This window comes from Lineus longissimus, chromosome 14 (genome assembly GCF_910592395.1).
Source record: "Lineus longissimus chromosome 14, tnLinLong1.2, whole genome shotgun sequence".
In the NCBI taxonomy this organism is placed as follows: Eukaryota; Metazoa; Nemertea; class Pilidiophora; order Heteronemertea; family Lineidae; genus Lineus; species Lineus longissimus.
Genome location: NC_088321.1, coordinates 10,283,571 through 10,305,724, shown reverse-complemented (window position 1 = coordinate 10,305,724; position 22,154 = coordinate 10,283,571). Strand labels below are relative to the sequence as shown.

Sequence of the window (22,154 nt, the reverse complement as noted above, 5' to 3'; positions counted from 1 at the left end):
TAGACACCCTGGGTACAAGGAAGCCAGCTCAGTGCCGAGGCCGAGTGCCGCCAACGGTTGAAACGAAATAGTATGCTGTTAGAGAAAGAATGGTCCGGGAGTGTCACGAGACGTCCACGGGGTTAGCTGCACGTGCATGAATGATTCTTGAAGCCACGAGGCGTGTCTAGCCTGTATGCTGAGGTAACTCAATATTCTGAACTTAGCGCCGAAATCTGGCTGGTATCGAAGTCTGCTCCCTTTCGCGAAACGCAATAATGTCGACACACGCCGAAACTCATTCTGAAGTGACTCTTGAATAGAATTCCTGTATATATCTTGTATTAAACTTATATTTGTTTACATTTTAAACCAGTCTCGTTCAGTTTCTACCAAAACTTTATTTCAGAACAGCACAATGTACATCGTCCGTTTGTTCTTCCTGCACCACCTGGAATGTTCGAATTACATACTGCTATGACTTTAAGATGAGTAGTTTGATTTTAATGTGGTTTTCACACTTGTGTATCTTATGTTATGCCCTATTGTGTTATGCCCTATCATTTATACCCCAAGTTAATATTTTAATAAAAGCGTCTCTGAGTCCTGAGGGTGTCCTTAATACTTTCGTAAAAAAAAATCAATGTATTGTACCAGCTCTGCTGACTTTTGTCATCTGAGCTAAAAGTAGACCTTGCTGAAGTAACCATTGTTTGGTGCACTGAGATGGACCGGGTGCATGGGGTTGATGAATAAATTAAATAGACAGTGTGGCTACTAGCAGATCTGCAGGACGGTATATAATATGGAGATAAATACTGCCTCTAATACACTGTTCGTAACAGCCTGAGTTACAGATGCCTTACTGGAGAAGTGTATCGTGCCAAAGATTATCCACACACTTTCTTATGTTTAAGGCTCTCATGACTTTTGCGACTGGACGCCGTATGAAATGTCTGCGAACAGTTCTCAACACGACATTGATATGGTTTCGCACCAGTATGGGTATTCATGTGATCGTCACATATCTGCTGCGAATAAAAACTCTTCTGGCATACACTGCATTTAAACTCTACTTTCTCTGTATTTAGTTTGCAAGTTCGCCAATGGTGGCGCAGCTTGTACTTGGTGGTGAATGTCTGTTTACAATACTGACACTCATGCGGGGTCACTCCCGTGTGCAAATTCAAGTGCTCTTCAAGGCCACGCTTTGCAGCAAATGATTTGTAGCAATACTGGCACTTGTAATCAGCACCTTCTGTGTGTTTATGTTCATGGAGACTACGTGCTGACCTTGTCGGAAATGTCTGTTCACAGTGGCGACAATCGTAAGGAGTTGCCCCCGTGTGAAGGTTCATATGGTCTTTCAGAGAGCTCTGTTCACGGAATTGTTTTTTGCAGATGAGACATTTGAGGAGTGTAGCGTTATGTAGGCGTTCATGATTACGCCTGCCAGACACTGATCCAAAGGCGGCTTCACAGTCCTCGTGGGAACATTTGTATGGTTTTGCACCAGTATGCAAATTCATATGGTCGAGACCAACCTGGCGCTCATGGAATATCTTTGAGCAAAGGCTGCACTTAAAGCTAACCTTGGGCTTACTCCGATTAGGCCGATGTTTTCTTTCATGTGTTGCACGTCTTGATAATGAAGTAAACTTCAATGAACAGAGGCGACACTTGAAGGTTTTAATATGTACTAAGTTCATGTGTTTCATGAGGGACCGACGCTGAGCAAATGCATCATTGCAATGCGCACACATGTATCCTTTTCCGTTGTGTATTACCATGTGATTGCTGAGCGCATGTCTGGATGGGAGGACTTTATGACAATGCACACATACACACTCTTTCGTCAGGCTCTGTGAACTTGGCAAACATGATTTCCTCTGCCTTTTAGGGTCGACAGGCCGGTGTTTATCCTCATGGAAACGTCTGCCACTTGCTGACGCGAACGCCTCATCACACTCCCTGCACTTGTACGGTGTTGCCCCTGTGTGGACATTCATATGCTCAAAAAGATTCTTCTTCTCATGGTAACGTTTATCACACTGGCCACACTGAAATAGTGGTAGTGCTACTTCCACTGACACTCCATGAACTGTCTTCATATGGGCCTTTAACCCCTGAGGAGTAGCATACCGATGTTCGCATTGTTCACACACGAAATTTTTCTCACCCGTATGCATTCGCATGTGGTTCCTGATTTTAGTTGTTGTCCAGAACGCTTTAGGACAAAGCTGACACTTGTGCGGTCTGTCTGAATACGGGGAATGGACATGCCGGACGTGTTGCGTTAAAACATCCTTTCTCTTGTACGACTTATGACACTGATTACAACTATAAGACGGTTCTGTGCCGTCAGCCATGAGAGTATGTTCATTTCTAATATGCTTCCTCCACGAGGCACGGTTCCTGAACTCTTTTATACAGGCAGTGCATTTGAATGGCTTTTCTCCCGTATGGATACGTTCATGTTCGAGACGTTTCCCTTTAGAAACAAACCCTTTACCACAGTATTGACACAACTGCACCATCTTCTGGTGTATTAATTTATGTGTCCTTAAACGCTTCTTACTCTTGCAGTCCTTTCCACACTCATCACACCTAACATTGACCGTTCCTTTTTTATCATCCCGGGCCATGCCTGCACCAGTTTTTTTAACTCTGGCGGCCTTGCCTTCACTAGTCTTTGAAGCTGTGGTAGACTTACCCAGACCAGTTTTGGTAGCTTTCACTGCACAAGTCATTGTTACGATGGGACCTTTGACTGCACTAGTCTCTGTAACCATTGAAACTTTGGCTGCACCAATACTAGTATTGCCACCACTTGCCCTCTCCACAATGATTCTGTTGGCACTTGCCATTCCTGCACCAAACTCCAAAGACGGGGGAGTTTTAACAACACCAACCTCTGAACTACCTCCTCTTGCAATATTTACGACTGTTTTGATGGTCTTCGCACCAGTTGTGATGACTGGGGCAGTTTCTGTTGGTGTGCATGGTAGTCCCCTCGCTTTTACAAGTTCCTGCACGCCTTTACTCAAGGGAAATATTTGAGGTCTCAATGTTCCTTTTACAAGTTCCTGCGTCTTTTTACACGTTGGCAATATTTTGGAATTTGATGTTCCTTTTAACAGTTCCTGCAAGTTTTCACTTGAGGGCAATTTTTGGGGTTTAAACGTTGCTTTCATCAGGTCCTGCATGTTTTTGCTCGAGGGCAATATTTTGGGTTTTAAAGTTTCTTTACATGTATCACACAGCTTTAGCATCAGTTTTTCAGTGCCAGTTTTTGGATCAATTGCTTTGGACAGGTGACAACGCTGACATCCAATTGGAGGTGTCCCTTTATTTATGGAACATTTGTGCGTATCTAAAGATGTTCGACTGATAAATTTTTCACCACAGGTACGACATATGAAGCCAAGCTGCTTCTCTCTTGTTTGGAGCACATCACTTGTTACCATGGTCTCTTTCGATTCACTAGATCCCATAGCACCAGTCAGCGTGACATCATCATCTTCCGACATCATCGCAGTACTCACAGGACCAGTTTCCATGGCGACAGCCTCTTCCTTTATAGGCGACTTGGGAAGCAGAGGCAGACTTTGTTCTGAAATTCAATGTAAGAATTATTACATCAGGGATCAATAGGTGATTCCCAGGCGGGTCGTCCTGTTTTGTTGCCACACTGATTTGATCTCGGTGGTTAATTTTGATGCACGTCCTCACCCGTCTGGCGTCACAACCTGACACCCACCTCTTTAGGTGACCTTAGGTCTTGGATTTGATCCCAGTCAAACTGGAGTATGCAGGGTTTCCGCCGAGATTCGTTTTGAGGTTGAGGGTATGCCATTTTGATGGGGGGGGGGAGGGGGGTGTATACAAAACCAAGACCTAAGACATAAGACCTAAGACCTAAGATCCCCCGAAGTACAAAACTAAGACCCAGGTACAAAACTAAGATCCCGAGGTACAAAACTAAGACCCGGGGAGGCCAAGAAAAATATCAGAGTCTTAGTTTTGTACATCAGGGGATCTTAGTTTTGTACGTACAAAACTAAGATCCCCCGAGGTACAAAACTAAGACCCAATTCCAAACTGAAATTTTGAAGAAAAATATCAGAGTCTTAGTTTTGTACATCAGGGGATCTTAGTTTTGTACGTACAAAACTAAGATCCCCCGAGGTACAAAACTAAGACCCAATCCCAAACTGAAATTTTGAAGAAAAATATCAGAGTCTTAGTTTTGTACATCAGGGGATCTTAGTTTTGTACGTACAAAACTAAGATCCCCCGAGGTACAAAACTAAGACCCAATTCCAAACTAAAATTTTGAAGAAAAATATCAGAGTCTTAGTTTTGTACATCAGGGGATCTTAGTTTTGTACGTACAAAACTAAGATCCCCCGAGGTACAAAACTAAGACCCAATTCCAAACTGAAATGTGGAAACACCTGACAGCGCCGCCCGGCATGATCCACGTGCTACTGGCATATTTATAACTCGTAGTAAATAAGGTTGTAAAAATATGCAAATGAGATGCCGTATATGGAAACCATGACGTCACTAAGCAGTTCTATTTCTGCTACGGGTGGCGCTGTTGCTTGCCTCTGGAGGCGCTATTCAACCTCTTTAATTCTAGTTTAACCCCCTGTGTGTCTGCATTGGTGCAGGATGCATAACTGCTTTTTCGGACTGTTTGTTTATAGTAGGCCTATGTGAAAAAAACATTTCTTTTTTTTCATAGTTTTTTTAATTAGACTGGTTTAAACATGTCATTACAGCCGATAGGAAAGGTCAAAAAGCGAACCTCAGGTTGCAAAGGCAAATGCATTGATGCCTTGAGGTTCACTTTTCTCTCTGAGTTGCCCGATGATGTTGGTATTGGGGTAATCAGGTGTAATCACAGATAGTCTAATCGCCTCTGGCATATCTGGCTGACTGCTTGCCACAGCACGTGTTACCTAGGCTATATATAAGCTGACAAGATGTTGATTTAGTAATGGTCAACGGTGTAACTTTTATGTGTTTGCTTTGTGGTTATGTTGGCTGAACTTTTGAAACGACTTTTAACCCCTCAGGACCATTCTCCTAAATGGTCAAGCCATGCTGCTGCGTAAAATGTAGTGTTGTTAAAGGGAATATCTCGTAGCAGCGATAATAAACGAGATTTAAATTTTTGGTTTTTGCGGGCTACTTTAAAAACAAAAATTAACTTAGTCACAGCATTTTCTTCTTCTATATGTGTGTATGTGAGGGGGCGTCTACACTTAGCTTTAATGTTTTGACATTGCTCAGGTTCCGGACACTTGCGTATGGGCGGAGGCTACGGAAACAGTACCCCTGGAAGTTTATGGCTTTCAGGGGGTTAGAGATAAAGATATATAAAATAATCATTTGTTCCCCGGACATTCAACTTTTGGAACGTCAGTTCCCGTCAGAAATTTTAGTGAAATCCCAAGGGTGTCTATAACAGTTCATGCCTTTGCGTCACCACTATATCCGGCTCCACAAACCCATGACAGATTCCATGCTATATTCCTGTTCCATTTCAGTTTCAAGCACACTGTGACGAAGCGTTTGCCATACAATATTCAAATATCCCAGTACATTTATCCTGTGATAGAGTGGTCTAGTCTATAAAAGAGCCAATATTACAGCCTTGCCTCTATCTCGACCTAACTTGAAAATAGTACACATTCCTACGGCCTATACAATGTATGCTATTGCGTGGCCTACTTACTGACACAGACTCCCTGTAGCCAGGTCAGAGCTATCCGTCCAATTTCAACTTAAGCTAAAAAAATTGCAATGGCATCAGGTGTGGATATACTGCCTATCATGTGATGTCCAGTTTAGCATGAAGCATGCTGTTTCATCTTTACCTGTTCTGTTAACACACAGAAAGTGGGTAGAAGGCCAGGGGCAGGGGTAGACGGGAGTGAGAACTCTGGCCTTATGATAGTCATCCTCGGTCATCTTGAAGTCACTATCACTATCAGGTTTTCAGTTCTTTCATGACAGACTCCTTCATGAATATGATGATGAATACTTGTTTCATCATCTCTGCCTTACAGTATTTGAACCAAATTTCATGGACATCAGATAGAAACCAATGCAGAAGCATACACTGCTTCTCCGCATCAAAATCATTGAAGATATACAGCAACTGTTCCTTGACCAATCCATGACTCATCATTATATAACATTATATAACAATTCATGGCAGGAATTCAGCAACACATTGAGTGCATTCGATCTAATCCACTAATCCACAATACCCATATTGCACCAAGCAGGTGGTGTCTGTAGTGCAATAGCAGATGTCAAGGAGGAAGGCCTTGGAGTGCAATCAATCAGCTTATCTGATCTATTATAAACATCCAGCTGAGAGGCATTCCTCCTATTTTGCTCATCTTTCGCTAACGGGGTCTGGCTGTCATGGCCTTCAAAATTCCAAAATTTTGTGTTTCGAAGCGGAGGAAAGCAGACTATTGTGGACTTCCCCAGTTCGAGTGGGATGGTTTGTCTAATCAGGAAGAAATCGGACGTGGGGCATTTGGGGCGGTTGTGAGAGCCCGATACGGAAATGAAATAGTTGTCGTGAAACGACTGTTAGATGAAGACGCTGAGGAAGAGAGGAATCTTGTTAAGAAAGCAACACTTCTTCATTCTATCAACCACAAATACATCAGTCGATTCCGAGCCATCTCTTCTCGTCCGCTCGCTTTAATGATGGACTATGAATGTTTTGATTTTAGTCCTCTTGGCCTACCAAATAAGGTTCACAATCTCTTGCAATGGGTGAAATTGGTTGACTCATTTGAAAATTGCGATGAAATATTGGATCTCTTTCCTCTAGTGTTCCGACAGATGTGTGAAGGTTTGGCATTTCTTCACCAAAAAGGCACTGTGCACCGGGACATCAAGCCGCAGAACATCTTGGTGTCAAATCAACATTACTGCTTACTAGATCCAACCACGACAGAATTTGCTCAAGTTTATACTTCAGAGCCAATCACTTGCAAGTTGACCGACTTTGGACTTGGTCGTTCCAACATTGTTCAGACTCGGACACTTTTGAGGGCCACAACCCAAAATGTGTTCCGAGGGTCTGTACCGTACATGGCACCGGAAATTCTTCTGGAGGAGGATAGACTCGCTACTGCGTCCCTAGATGACTTAAAAAGAATTGACATTTGGGCTTTGGGGATGACCATTTATAACTTAATTAATCCCGATATCAAAGTGCCGTTCGCCAGGGATATGCGTGAGGTCAAGGAACAAGGCATCGTCACTCCTGCAACATTCCAAAAGTTTATTTGCGACAGGATTAGAAATGGAATGAGACCTCAGCCGTCGCCAAAATATGCCGCAATGCAAAAGACCAAATGGAGTGCCATAAGAAAGGCACAACTGCTGTGCACCGTGCTAAACCCTCTCCGTCGACCAAGTGCTCTTGATCTAATTGAAAGGTAAGTACGAAACCATATCCTAATTATATTATCATCTCACCAAAAGTAAATTTGACGTCACATGTAGGCCTGGGGGGGGGGGGGGCATAACGGACTCCCCTAACTTCAGAGCCCTCCAAGGCGCAATCATGCTTTTACTTAGAGTGTTCATATCAACATTATTAATTTCAGTGAAAGTTACTTTATTGTTTAGATTTTCAGAAACTTACTGTATAATATTGGTCATGGAAGTGCTATTTTTGCCCCCCCCCCCCCCCCCCCGTATAGCATGTCTAGAGGCAATCTGACGTGTCGCGATGATTCTGTGAGGGCCGGTGTAAAAGTAGAAAGTGTCCCCCCTGGAAAAAGTGTCCGGGCCTATTGTATTCGAACAGATTATGGCATATAGTTCTATAGAGGCCATGGCTGTCAATAGCTCAGCGCATAATAGAATCCTTTGTTTCCGGACATTTTATCCTAGGACATTTTAAACTTCTACACCTGTTTGAGAAATATTTTAGCTGGAGGTTTATAATCTTGTGATTTTGATTCTATGAGGCTGGATGTGTCTAACGAGTTTTAGATTGGGATTCGGTTTATGGTATACTTGGTACATGTAGGGTGTGACCAATAGTTGGAAAGGCCGATATAAAAAATGAACTTTTCCGATTGCGGGAACATGTGCCAAATGAAAACTTCAGCATATACCGCTATGTAGATTTATCTACAGACGCCATAAATACCAAGTTTCACAAATTAAAAAAGAAATCAGGTAATGAAATATGTAAAGTAAGTAATGAGATTTGTAACATGAGAAATAAGTTGGTTAGGTACAAAACCTGGACTGGATAAATATATTGGTTGAAACGAATAATAATTGCAAATATTGTTTAAACGGTGAAGTCAGGCTGGATTTAGTGTGTGCCAACTCTATCCTAATGGTCATGATGGTGGTCTCATGCAATGAAAAGGTTAATAATAAATGCTCTTTAAGTTCCTGCCAAGCGCCGCTTGACTAACTGATTTCGCACAACATCATAAAGGGGTTTCTTGCAGTGTGGGGGTCAGCCAAGCATATAGCAGGAAGTTCACAGCATCATGATTTAATACCTCAGCAATTTCTCCCTTTAAATGTCAAAGCGAGAGGTCGGTCTGAGGCTGTAACTTTAGATAACTTTAATACTATAATTGTTCATTACCAGCTATTGCGGGCCTAGCCAATCAAGCCAATTAGTGCACCTGCTTAATTGGTCCTGGCAAGCCTAATGGAAAATGTATAGGAAATATCAATAAAGTTGGCTTTTTGGGCGGGGTGTAAAAATAATCCCAACTCCCGACTTCTGACATAATTCTATATATGTCTAGGTATTTACTGGCAAAATTTGGAGTGATTTGGATGGAAATTCGATGTGTCCATCTATAGGTGGAAAATTTTGGTAAATCTGTAATGCTTCACTCGTAGCCCGTAGTGTAAATTCCTGAGAAAGTGGGTTTTGGGGGCTTTTCTAGCTGCGCTAGCTCCGAAACTATACATTTGATACAAACTCCCGACTTCAGACGTGGTTGATATAACTCTTAGGATTATATTCCCAAGATTTCAGCTTTATTGGAGAAAAATTCATAGTGTCCATAGGGGGGTTGAAAATTGGAGGATTTTCAATTTTTTTCCCAACAAATATGCGAAAAATATTACTTTCCACCTAGAATTAATCAAAATTTCGCAAACTATCATAAAGTACTTCCTTGCAACAATCATTTGTGAAGCTTTCAAAACTTTTGGCTGATTTATTTGACCCTAAATCAGCAAAAACCAAACATTTTAGTGTTTGTATGCAATAATGCACAGGAGGCTAATTGCCAGATTAATTCACACCTTTCCAATCTCAAACAATAGGAATGATGGAGTCTCCCTCTATTCAAAACAGAGTGTGCTAGGCCCGCAATAGCTGGTAATGTGGAATTCGGATTACATGTATATAAATATATGGTGTCCCCCTCCACAACCTCCGGACCAAAACCACTGACACCAGTTGATGGATATTTTTTGATCAGACGAATAATGCGACGGAGAGGGGAGTAGGTTTGGTGCAGTAACCTTTCATGTCTTTACGCTAGAGTCTTTTTAAGGAACGCATAAATCAACCTCCTGCGCCATTTCCCTAGAATTAGCTTCCTGAACCTCATGGTCTTTACTGCCTTTAAACATAGCCACGCAGTATTATAAAACCCCTTTAAATCTTGGTATTAAGATGCAGAACCTTGGTGGTCAAGATGTAGAATTAGTGGATGATAGGCCTATTGAGACATCCTGGTATTCCTACTGGTAGTAGTTTTGGTACAAACGTTTGTTGAAATGCAGATGTGAAGCTTATATGACGTTCAATGTAAACATGATCCATGTCATTAACATCTTTTCAGTGTGCCATCAGCAGAAAGTCCTCCTCCAGCACCATCTGAACCATCTGTGAAAGAATCGCGACAAAAGCCGACAAGGTGAGTACAATAATCTGACACCTTTCAAGAGTCTCCACCTTCAGTCCCCCGTCCGTCTCCTACAGGCTGTAGCTTATCAGTGGCTACTCGTTCTGTCATTATCAAATTTGAGATGTTCATCACAAACACCTGAGGATCATATTGAGATATCCTGGTCGGCTACCGGTAGTAGTTTTGGTCTAAACGTATGACGTTCGATGTAAACATGATCCATGTCATTAACATCTTTTCAGTGTGCCATCAGCAGAAAGTCCTCCTCCAGCACCATCTGAACCATCTGTGAAAGAATCGCGACAAAAGCCGACAAGGTGAGTACAATAATCTGACACCTTTCAAGAGTCTCCACCTTCAGTCCCCCGTCCGTCTCCTACAGGCTGTAGCTTATCAGTGGCTACTCGTTCTGTCATTGTCAAATTTGAGATGTTCATCACAAACACCTGAGGATCATATTGAGATATCCTGGTCGGCTACCGGTAGTAGTTTTGGTCTAAACGTATGACGTTCGATGTAAACATGATCCATGTCATTAACATCTTTTCAGTGTGCCATCAGCAGAAAGTCCTCCTCCAGCACCATCTGAACCATCTGTGAAAGAATCGCGACAAAAGCCGACAAGGTGAGTACAATAATCTGACACCTTTCAAGAGTCTCCACCTTCAGTCCCCCGTCCGTCTCCTACAGGCTGTAGCTTATCAGTGGCTACTCGTTCTGTCATTGTCAAATTTGAGATGTTCATCACAAACACCTGAGGATCATATTGAGATATCCTGGTCGGCTACCGGTAGTAGTTTTGGTCTAAACGTATGACGTTCAATGTAAACATGATCCATGTCATTAACATCTTTTCAGTGTGCCATCTGCAGAAAGTCCTCCTCCAGCACCATTTGAACCATCTGTGAAAGAATCGCGACAAAAGCCGACAAGGTGAGTACAATAATCTGACACCTTTCGAAAGTCTCCACCTTCAGTCCCCCGCCCGTCTCCTATAAATAGGCTGCAGCTTATCAGTGGCTACTCGTTCTGTCATTGTGGCTACCCTAGGAATGATTTTCTTCTCGTCTTTCTTCTGGGGCTTTTGCCTCAGTCCACTCCGTAGTCTTTGATACCTAGTGTTTCTTTTGTGAGGGTATGAAGATATCGGAGCTATAATCCTTTTACTAAGTTTTACTTTCAAATTTCAGAAATGTCTTTGATCTATTTGGATATCAAGCCAGCAGAGAATGTTGGCCTACAGGGAACAAGCTTCAAGTGAAAACGGTGAGTTTCCCGTGATTCCCTCCAAATATACCAACAATGGAACAGTTCACCTGCATGCTGCCAGCAAAAGGATGCCTTCCGAGACATGCACGATTGTTTAATCGCTATAGAGAACCGTACCATGGGTTTGTCATAATGCAATTTTTGATACCCCACCATTCGCGATTGGGAGGTGCAGCCCTCACCAATGAAATAGCTAATCAGCTCCTTCTTAACCTTGGTACCACAGATTTTTGTTCTGATGCCTGTGTCAAGTAGAGAGAGATTGAAACTTACGGACCCTTTTTTCACCCTGCCCTTGTACACTTTCAGAATTACGACTTCATACCCGGGGATTTCCATCAGGCCTCAGAGGATGTATTCAGTCATGATGCCGCTGGTTCCCAGTGCGCCACCATCAGCGTGATGGCCGTAATAGCTTCATACATAAAGTCTCCGAATGATTGGACTACAAATGACGTCAATAATATTCTACTACAGGGTGATCAAGCTCACACAAAAACCCTAGAGAAATTGGGTTGGCCGTTCTTACGCAGAAATTCTAAGTTGGATTTAGATGAACTTCCAGACACATTATATTGTGGAATGGATGGAACTTCAGCTGAAGCAAGCATCGGGCATCGTGATGATGCCATATATGGATACGACATCCGAACCTTATTGCAATCGGCAATATTACAAAGACCTGACGGTAGTTTCGTAATAAGATGCGGTGATAAATGTTGTGCATTCCTGCACTGCCCGGATGGAAAATATTGTCATTTTGATAGTCATGCCTGCAATTCAGAGGGCGTTCAAGATCCACTAGGTGCAGCATGTTTGTTACGTTTCAAGAATGCTGAGGAAGCAATCTCTCACATAGAAGTCATTGTTGCGGGCTGTGGGGCAGATGGACAGTTTGATATCACACCCGTTTACGTGACCCTGCTTAATGACACGCATGAAACAGATGGTAAGTGATCCAACGACAACACCTCGAGCTATGCCCAGACCCCCCCCCCTCCGCAGGCTAGATGTTGTTTTTTTCGGGTACAAGCTCAAGTAAACTCATGAATATCAGAAGGTAGCTGCTTAGTTCCTTGGAGCATGCTAAATATTACCAGTTATTATAAATCATATTGAAAGTGTTGAAAGGTTGCCAAACTATTCACAACCGTTCTCGTCTGATTACATTCTTTTTTTGTATTTGCAGTAAACGAGTGTCATGGAGATGTTTCTGTGTCCCTGATGGAAGAAACACGTGTAACTGACTCAAAGGCAAGTAAATTGATGTTTTACCCACTGTTCCTTTTGGGTGATTTTAGATGCGATAGTATTAAGATTTTAAATCACTAGAATAAACTGGCATGTAACACAGGCATTTTTTAAACAAAATATGTGAACAATTTGGTCTGCATCCTATTCTACCTAAATTTATGCTGATGCTAAATTTATGTATTCTGAAGTTTCAATTGCAATTTACTCGTTCATGCGAGCCTGCAGTTATGCAGCAATGGTATCAATCAGTGTTCATACGCAGTTTGGAAATCCTTGAAAAGTTTGGAATTTAACAAGTTCCACTTCAGGCATTGAAACTAATCAAATGCACTAAAAGAGCCCTAGAAAGCTGGCTCCATAAAAATGTGCAGGTTTGGGGGGTCTAATGCCAGTAGTCTGTTCCCAGCATCCATTTAGGGGTTGCCTTGTGTGTCGCAGGAGGCGCTGTTTTGACGTCACGTCTGATGGATTTCATGAAACTGTGGAGTGAGGCCTAAAGCTTGCAGCACACTGGACGCCAACTTCGGCGGCAAGGCGCGTCAGACTGAACGCGACTGAACGCCGCTCGACGCCAGATTTGGCGGCAGTGGATCGCGCTCATAGCACACCTACTCAGAATTGGCGTCCAGTAGCGTCTTTACCACCACTTCCAAGAATCGTGGGCGCTGCCATTTTGATATCATGTGACGTCAAGACGCAAGCTGATTGGCCAAAGCCTCGCCGTTGACGCTGGTTGACGCCAACTCTGGCGGCGATCCGTAGCACACCTGGATTCTTCTTGCGTTCACTGGCGTTCAGACGCCGCTACAGGCGTCAAAAATCAAACATGCTAGATATCTGGCGGCAAGTGGCGGCAAGTGGCGGCAAGTGGCGTTTGCCTGACGCCGTCCGTAGCACACTACGGATTTTTCAGGCGTTCAGGACTCTTGCCGCAAAAAACGCGCCTTGCCGCCGGAGTTGGCGTCCAGTGTGCTGCAAGCTTAACAGGCCTATTTTGCCCTAAAAAGCATAATAAGAAACGGCCGATCGCTAAAATAATTCATCAGCGCAGACACTAAGTGTAACTAAACAATTGGGCACCGATGAGTCGGATGGACGCGGCTCGGCTTCGGAGGAGCTTAGCCTATTAATATATTGATTTTCTGTATTCACTGTTGCTATACATAGCCGACATACTAGTAGCCAGATTGTGTATTAATCAAACCTCGTTTTCTTGCAGATTGATGATTCCTGCAGAAGAGACAGCAGTGGTGATAACTTCCCAGGATTTGCGCTACCCTCGCCCTTGGTATACAATGAAGATGAAGATTTACCCATCTATGAATCAGGAAGGAATACCAGATACCCAGTCAGTGAGGCTGTAACAATCTTGTTGTATGGTAAAAAGTCATGTTGTTCGAAGGTACCACTGATGGTAAGGCACAATTTAGCCTTTCTCATTGATGTTTCAAAACTTAGTGATGTAAATGATGTAAAGTCTGACATGAATGGCACATTGCCGCATGTGCTTCGCATTGCCATATGGACGATACAGGTTACCGGGTCTGAAAATTAACCTGTCATCGAGGTCTTGCATAAGAAGAGGATGCCCATGGGGAATGACGCTCAGTGCCATCTATTCATTAATTCAAAGAGAAACGATCATGGCCTGTCCCGATCAATTTTCTACATGGTAGATAAGAAAGAAGAAATCATTCGAAATCTCTGTTTACTATAGTACACAGCAGAAAAAGGTTTGGCAGAATTCAAGGTTCAGCCCCATGGAAACAGGAAGCATGGGTCATCCCCTTTCTACCCTATGCAAAAGAGCACACTAAAGGACTTGAAGGTTAAGGTAATTTCAGGATTACCACCATCATCTATGTACAGTGATGCTGTTCGGGAATCTACGGATGGTGTCTTGGGAGCTCGTAATCCAGGCCAGATGCCACGATCAAAACATCAGGTTTACCAGATGAAGGATGCAAAAGATGAGATATCTGATCTTCTGCAGTATTCAAAGCAACAAGAGAAAGAGGATTTACTGTTACACCACAGCGATTGGCCGGACGACTTGTGGGTTCTCGGTCGAAAATACATGTTGACAGATCTATCTCGGTTTTGTACTGATGAAATTTTAAGCTACCCATTCAGCATTGATCCGACTAACAATTTCGGCAGATTTGAAGTCACACCAGTTACATACAGACACCTCCTTCTGAAGAGCAAGAGAACTGGTGTGGCACCTATATTTCTTGGACCAACGGCGCTTCACCACAGGAAGGACGAGAAGACATACAAGAGAATAGTAAGTGGACTCACAACATCTTGTCCAGAGTTTAAATATGGAAGTAAAGGCTTTATAACTGATGGTGAGACGGCGCTACAATCAGCATTGAAGGATGGCCTTCCAAATGCCACAAGTCTCCGCTGTTGTAGACATTTCTATGGTAACTGTCAAGAAAAGTTGAATCAGCTGAACATTCGTGGAAAACGTGATCAGTCCTTTTTCCTGACAAGTGTGTTTGGTTGTCCTGACGAGAATGGTGTCATGGCAGGAGGGATCATAGATGCCGCTGACGGAAAAGACCTGCATGTACTACTCAAGACGCTAGAGGAACCGTTCAATAAGGAAGAAAGGAAACTGCTGGATAAACCAGATGGATACTGTTCAAAGATGTTCCTATATTTGAAGAATAGAGAGAGCATTATGGCTGACTACATGGTAACAGATAAGCGGGAAAAAGCAGGAATGCCCTGTAACGACAAAGGTCAGAGGTGCCGACCAACCACAAATCAGTCGGAAAGTATGAACAATAAATTGACTAGGCAAAAAGAGTCTGTAACTGGGAAGTCAAAGGACAAAGCACCCTTGTCAAAACTGACTTTTGTCCGCAGTGTGTGGGAAGAAGTAGAAAAAAGGCAACAGAATCAAACGCAATTAGCTGTTTGTGGGCTGGGTGAAGAGTTTGCTCTGTCCGATGAAGCCAAGCACCTTCTGGTGGACCCCGAAGTATGGTTTACATGGACCAATAGACAAAGACAGGAATATATGTCCAGATTTAACAAGATCGCCATATCAGAAGTAGTGGCGGGGAAGACCATTCCTTATCCAAAGGCGGGTCCAAAGGATAGCCAAGAAGAGGAAGCCCAAGAAATGCGAGAATTTTCTATTGATTTGAGGTCAATACTGACGCAAGGGGCATTCTCGACTGATTTGATAATGGGTCTGGTGCAAGAGGCAGAGCGCTTGCTGAATACCAAAGATGCCATTCAGAAGATGCCAGTATTTGGCTACAATGGCGGCAGGATGAAATACCTAGTGGCACCTACATCTTCCAACTGTAAGAGAGGTCTCTATGAATGTGTGGTTTACAAGGATCATGTAACATGCACTTGCCAATGCTACAAGTACAATTGCCTCTGCAAGCACAGCTTGTGTGTAGCAGAGGAAAGGCAAATGACAAAAAGACATGTACACCATTTGATGAAAACACATGGGAGCAAAAAAAACAATCGGGGTGCTCTCACTGTACCAGCAAAGGAAACTGCAGGGAAGAAGGGTGGGTGAAACAAAAATCAGTGGAGACCAGCGAGGACTCCGCCGGCTATTCAACAAGCATCAGGACAATTAGGCCTTCCCCCACGCCCATTTACAGAGATTTACCACAATGACCTCCCTATGACAGTCTGCTTCCTAAATGAAATCCCAGATACCGCAGATAAGTGCAAACAATGTGAAACTGCATTCCCAAGAAGCAAGAATGCCGTTCCCTATGACATTGTCTTATCTCATCAAGAAAGATGGAAATTCCTAAACCGAGAGAACAAGTCTATGATGCCATCACCGCACGGGAAACTTACCACCAAGTACTACTGCGTAATGAAATGGCCAGGGCCATTGTGCTCACCTCATGTGGAGGAAAGATGGCTAAAGAGCATTGTATTGTGTCATGTAGTGTTAGGTTTGATGTAGGTCCAAGCAATTACAATTTCCCCAAAATGGCCAATTTACAGTACATTCGACCTCTGTGACCTTGAAAAGTAGGTCAAATCAAAGAAGACCCGGGTGACACATTGAATGGTTGTTAGAATTAGATGTACCTATGATATAAAATTGGTGCCAATCGGGCAAGTCATTACTAGGAATAATGGCATTTTGAAGAATTTAGGATTTGGCCCCCTCCCTGGAGGCCAAACGGCAAATCAGATCGCACCAAACTTCGGTACCTGAGATCACCTGACCAAGGGGTACATGTGTACTTAATTTGTGATCAATAGTCATTGCAGTTAAGAAACGTGCCATAGTTACGGTCTGACGGCGAATTTACGCCATTTGACCTCTGTGACCTTGACAAGAAGGTCAAATTAAAAACCTGTGTGACATATACTGTATGGTGGTTAGATGTACCCATGATATCAAATTGGTGGCAATCGGGCAAGAAGTTAAGGAATAATCACATTTTTAAGGTTTTTGGATTTTGCCCCCTGGTGGTCAAGTGGTGAATCATATTGGACCAAACTTCAGTCCCTGAGATCACCTGACTAAGGGGTAAATGTGTACCAAATTTGGTATCAATAGTCATTGCAGTTTAGAAACGTGCCATCGTTACATCCTAACGGCCAATTTACACCATTTGACCTCTGTGACCTTGAAAAGGAGGTCAAATCAAAAACCCGGAGGATATATGATGCACCTTTGCTAGAAGTACCTACCATATTTTTTTCAAAATTTCCCGACTACTATTAAGGGAGATATTGCATATTTTCACTTTTAACGTTTGGCCCCCTGGTGGCCAAACCATAAAACGAATCGGACCGAAACTTGGTCTCCAAGGTGTCATTACATAAGGGTACATGTGTACCAAGTTTCAACTCAATAGCTCTAACAGTTACGAAACGTGCCCTGCTAACGGACGACGGACGACGACGACGACGACGACGACGACGACGACGACGACGACGACGACGACGACGACGACGACGGACGACGGACGCCACGGTATGGGATAAGCTCACCTCTGCTAAGAGGTGAGCTAAAAAAAGAATGTATCTTCAGAAGGTTCCCATACTTTGATGCATCATTTGTTAGAATCGCAACAGAAGTCAAATCAAGATTGGAACCCCTACATTTCAAACTGCTACACCATGAACTTGGGTATGAAAAGTAAATTTTCAGTGTGCGTCCAGAAATGAAACCACGCATGTTTCAAGCTTGTCAAGTATATACATGTAGTTTATATTCGAGAGACGTCTGCATGTCTGTCTGCCAGTCTATCTGCCAGTCCATTTGTTAACACTATTATTGCAACCACAAGACACAGCGGTTTTAAACTTGGTATACAAGCATTACTGTCGTGAAATGGAAAAAGCTATAGTAACTCGCATTCACCACGTTTTGAGAAAAAGGGCTTCAAAAGTTTCTTAACAAAGGGAAACGAATTGCAATGTCTTCACATCAATGGTGTTTTACTTAGAAATTTATGGGGCTGCATCAAAAGAATCAGGATCAAATACATGTACTGCACTCATTTTCAGCAATAACTCACTTTTCTTCAAAATGTGAGTTACTAGCTTTTTCCATTTCATGACAGTATAGGTTAGTTAACTTAAGGTACATGTACTATCACACACATATACAGCCCAATTCGCTTCTTGGTTGTGATCATTGCCAATTTTTTATTGTACGTACCTCTCATGATGATACATAGCTATAATGTTGGGTTTTCGATTTGACCAACTATTCAAGGTCGCAGAGGTCGAATTAGTAAATTGACGGATGGTAACTACTGGAGCTATTGACTCGAGATGTTGTACCAAGTGCTACTTTGTAAAGTGAACTTGGAGACCTTATTTTGGAGTTTGCCTCTTCTGCCATGCCTTCAGCTGCTGCGGGGAACATAGAATATCCTTGGTACGAAAAAACAGAACCAGCGTGTGGAACATTAGGATGACACAGTTGTGATAGAATCAAATGCCCTCCCTTTACTGATGCCAGCCTGTATTGTTCGTCTTCGGATTAAGGGTCTTGGCTTCTTTAGAGACCTATTGAATGGTGCCGTGTTTTATTATTGAGGGCATTTAATATCAGGGGGCATCTGATTCTATTACACCGGTCAGCAGAGTTGTATATGAAGTTTCTTTTAGTCTCATTGTTAGTTTTGGCTTTGCGTCGCAGTTGCAGAATATAGTTCATACATGTTTCGTTGACTCATTATTTTGATTGTTAGATGAACATACTGTATCATTATTTTTCAAAATGAACTGATACGGGAAAGGGTAACTGCCCGAGGCTATTGGTCTTGCACCTTTGTGCAAGCGGGTCCTGATGTTTATGCCAACACTATATTTTATGCAATCATTATTGACAGGTAGTTTGCTTATGCGTGTATACGGAACTAATATTTCCGATTTCATTGTTGAAATATAATTGATATTGTTTGGAAGAAAATTAATTAATTTTTGTAGTATATTGTAAAACGGAAAATTTTTGCGGCTGGTTACGGTATTTTCACGGATTTGTTTGAATAAACTTTATTTAGAATTCCTGTTTTGCGGATTACAGACATTCGCAAAAAACGCAAAATTTAAAATACCACAAAAATTTCCCATTTTACAAGTCATAAATGAAATAGCTTAGTGGTGTGTCGAGGTAAGAAGGGAGTCTCTGTTGTGTATAATGTATTGTTATATGCAACATGTACATACGCATGGATGTTTGATACAACCCATGTTCATTTCGTTGTAAAAGCTGTGTTTGACGACTCTGTACACATAAATGCCAAAGGAACATTTTCATTTTGCTTCTTGGTATATTTTCAGTAAAGTCTCCCACAAATATTTTGTACACAATTCTCAAAATATTCTGATCGATTTATGTAAATTCATTAAATAACGGCCTATATTGCAATAACGTTGTTTGACTCGGTTAGTATGTAATTGATGGATAAGAAAACGTTCATATTTTACTCGTTCCAACTCTTCCGATGGCGGCGCTCCTCCGAATGACTCAAAGGAGTATTGCACCGGTTTCGCCACTTTTTGTGGAGCTGGATGGAGGCCGTATATGCTAGAGTATATGCTAGAGTGATGACCGGTCGTGCCTGCATAGTGCATATGGAGGTATTATTCAGATGGAGCAACTGCATGCATCTCAAAGGTGATATTACTACATCAAAATGAATTCGAAAGAGGGGCAGAATTTGGAAAGAAATCATGGGTCTTAGTTTTGTACATCAGGGGATCTTAGTTTTGTACGTACAAAACTAAGATCCCCTGATGTACAAAACTAAGACTCTGATATTTTTCTTCAAAATTTTAGTTTGGAATTGGGTCTTAGTTTTGTACCTCGGGGATCTTAGTTTTGTACCTGGGTCTTAGTTTTGTACTTCGGGGGATCTTAGGTCTTAGGTCTTATGTCTTAGGTCTTGGTTTTGTATACACCCGGGGGAGGGGGCAAAAAACATTTGTGTAGTTTATGTTTATATCATACTGTGAGATGGTGGAATCAAGTGAAAGACACCAGGGGCCCAGCAGTTCTATTGTGGGACTTGGAACGTAGATGTGAAGAACAAATACGGACATGCCAAGCATAAGCAAAGGGGGTTAAGCCAACATCTAAGATCAGTGTGATCAAGTGGTATGGAAAATTATCATTATCAATGATCCCATCCTTGGACAACCTGTCAATAATCCCATGCTTGGACGAATGGCCATGGGATTTAGGCAGGATTTAGGCGGGATTTAGATGGCCAGGAAGATAATGTGCCGACCCACTACCATGCGTCGCCACTCGTAGCATTGTGAGAACTCATGCCAATCTCAAACAATCATTTTTGCTACATTGTGCTTTTGAGTAAGTGGTTTTGGACATTTCAGGTAGGCCTACAATTACATCCCTACATGTAATTAATAATGTGTTAATTGCAGTATTTATTTATATTTGAGTGAGCTTTATGCACGCACTTATTTATGCCAAAATATGGGAAGGGAATGCATTATAGATCAAATAAAATGTTCTGGGGACATTGTGCTCATCTGGGAATGATTTAGTAGTAGCTGAAATGAGACATGATGGTTAAACTGACTTTTAAAAATGACAAAATGTAGCACTATCAAAGACACTTTCAGAGTTTGACTCAGTTTGACCTCTGAACTTGATAACTGGGTCAAAATTAGGTCACAATTGACCTAAATTGGGTCAACTTGTACAGATGCCCAATAGGTGTCTACATATAAAATTTGAAGAGTTTAGGACAATTAATGACAAAACGTGCCACCTTTGCTGAAATTTGAGAGTTTGACCTCTGTGACCTTCAAAAGTAGGTTAAATTAAAAAGCTCTATATAAAAGTAAATTTTTTTTAAATTAATGAATGGTTCCAGCTATCAGCGTTCATGAGATATTGACAAATTAAGATTTTCAAAGATAGTCACCAGGAGCCCAGAAAGTAGGCCAAATGGTGATGATTTTTTGTGTGTGATGTCATGTTGTCATAAGACATCCACACACCAAGTTTCAACTTTGTAAACTCAATAGTGTGCAAACGTGCCACCATTGTTGACGGATGAAGGGCGACGGACGAGACATGACGACATAAGCTCATCCAGGTGAGCTAAAAAGGGCAAACAAGAGCCATGTGCTTTGCTTCAACATGTTTTGCAATCTTTGTAAAAAAAATTGAGAAAACGGAACGGAAAAATCATTTGATTAGTTTCTCCGCCGTTTAATGCGGTTTCAAAGCATTTTGTGAACAATAAATGAACTGACAAAAACACACATCAAATCACCCAGACATTGTCAAAACGCCGAATCTCTTCATGCAACTAGTTTTGCACTGCGCCATGCAATTAACATTAGCTCATTACATACATCATATTTTTTTCACGCAATATGATCAATCAGTAAGTTTATTAGTCAAAACTCGGCAAAGATCGTCGAAATATTGATGAATAAATATGTGACTTCTGGTTGGTCAAATCAGGCACCATTTTGAAATATATCGATTCTTAGCCGATCGATGCGTCTCTTACAATGGACAGTTCGGTTCGCTAAAGTATGGCAGAAATCATCTGGTCACACAGATGCGATTTCATGCCATAAAATGCTGGGTTTTTGAGAAAATTATTGTTGAAATACATTTATAAGAACCAACTGATTGATTTGATATCAGGGTTCAAACAAAAAAAAGATTGAGAATTAACGATATACTGTAGAACAGAAAATTTTCGCGGCATAACATTTTTCACGAATGCCTAACGAAGGACATATTCGTGGAAGAATATTTTCGCGAGGAAATTTTTTATTTTTCTTCTAAGAAAATTATCTAAATTGTCTATTTTGATATGAATATCTCAGTGTATGGGGGCGGTAGTGTAAAAGTCGCCTATATAATATACTCAATTCCACTGCTGACAGTGTCGAGTAATTAAGCCTATAGCGCAAAAGTAGTTCAAGAGGTGTGTTTGTGAGGCGTAATTATGATACGTGCCAATTGTGTGGGGTATATACGCGGTAGCTTTAACCAACCATATGATCGTACAGTCTACTATAAGCTGAGATCGGGCCAAGCAGTATGCAGCGCATCGGCGGAAACAAGGCAACAATGACATGGAATTCTAGCTAAAAAGCAAGAGATTTTCCGCCAGAATATTTTCGTGAGCATGACCAGCTCACAAAATTCGCAAAATGTTCTGCACACAAAATTTTTTCGTTCTACAGTATTTGGCATTG

At 42.0% G+C, this 22,154-nt stretch overlaps 2 protein-coding genes across 4 annotated transcripts in view; one reads left to right on the top strand and one right to left on the bottom strand.

Moving 5' to 3' along the window:
* Positions 1 to 85: 85 nt before the first annotated feature.
* Positions 86 to 22,154, bottom strand: part of LOC135498776 (uncharacterized) — a 30,232-nt gene continuing 8,163 nt past the window's right edge. For all 3 annotated transcript variants that reach the window (XM_064789220.1, XM_064789219.1, XM_064789221.1), the window contains exon 4: positions 86 to 3,592. In XM_064789220.1, coding sequence (XP_064645290.1) covers positions 870 to 3,592 — 2,723 coding nt within the window. In that variant the 3' untranslated portion in view covers positions 86 to 869. The remainder of the gene's footprint in view (positions 3,593 to 22,154) is intronic.
* LOC135499069 (uncharacterized) lies at positions 7,263 to 14,007 on the top strand. Its single transcript, XM_064789709.1, has 9 exons — positions 7,263 to 7,457; positions 9,855 to 9,929; positions 10,163 to 10,237; positions 10,471 to 10,545; positions 10,779 to 10,853; positions 11,111 to 11,186; positions 11,499 to 12,138; positions 12,379 to 12,443; positions 13,663 to 14,007. Exons 1-9 carry the CDS (start codon positions 7,327 to 7,329, stop codon positions 13,996 to 13,998), a joined length of 1,548 nt encoding a protein of 515 aa, XP_064645779.1. The 5' UTR covers positions 7,263 to 7,326; the 3' UTR covers positions 13,999 to 14,007.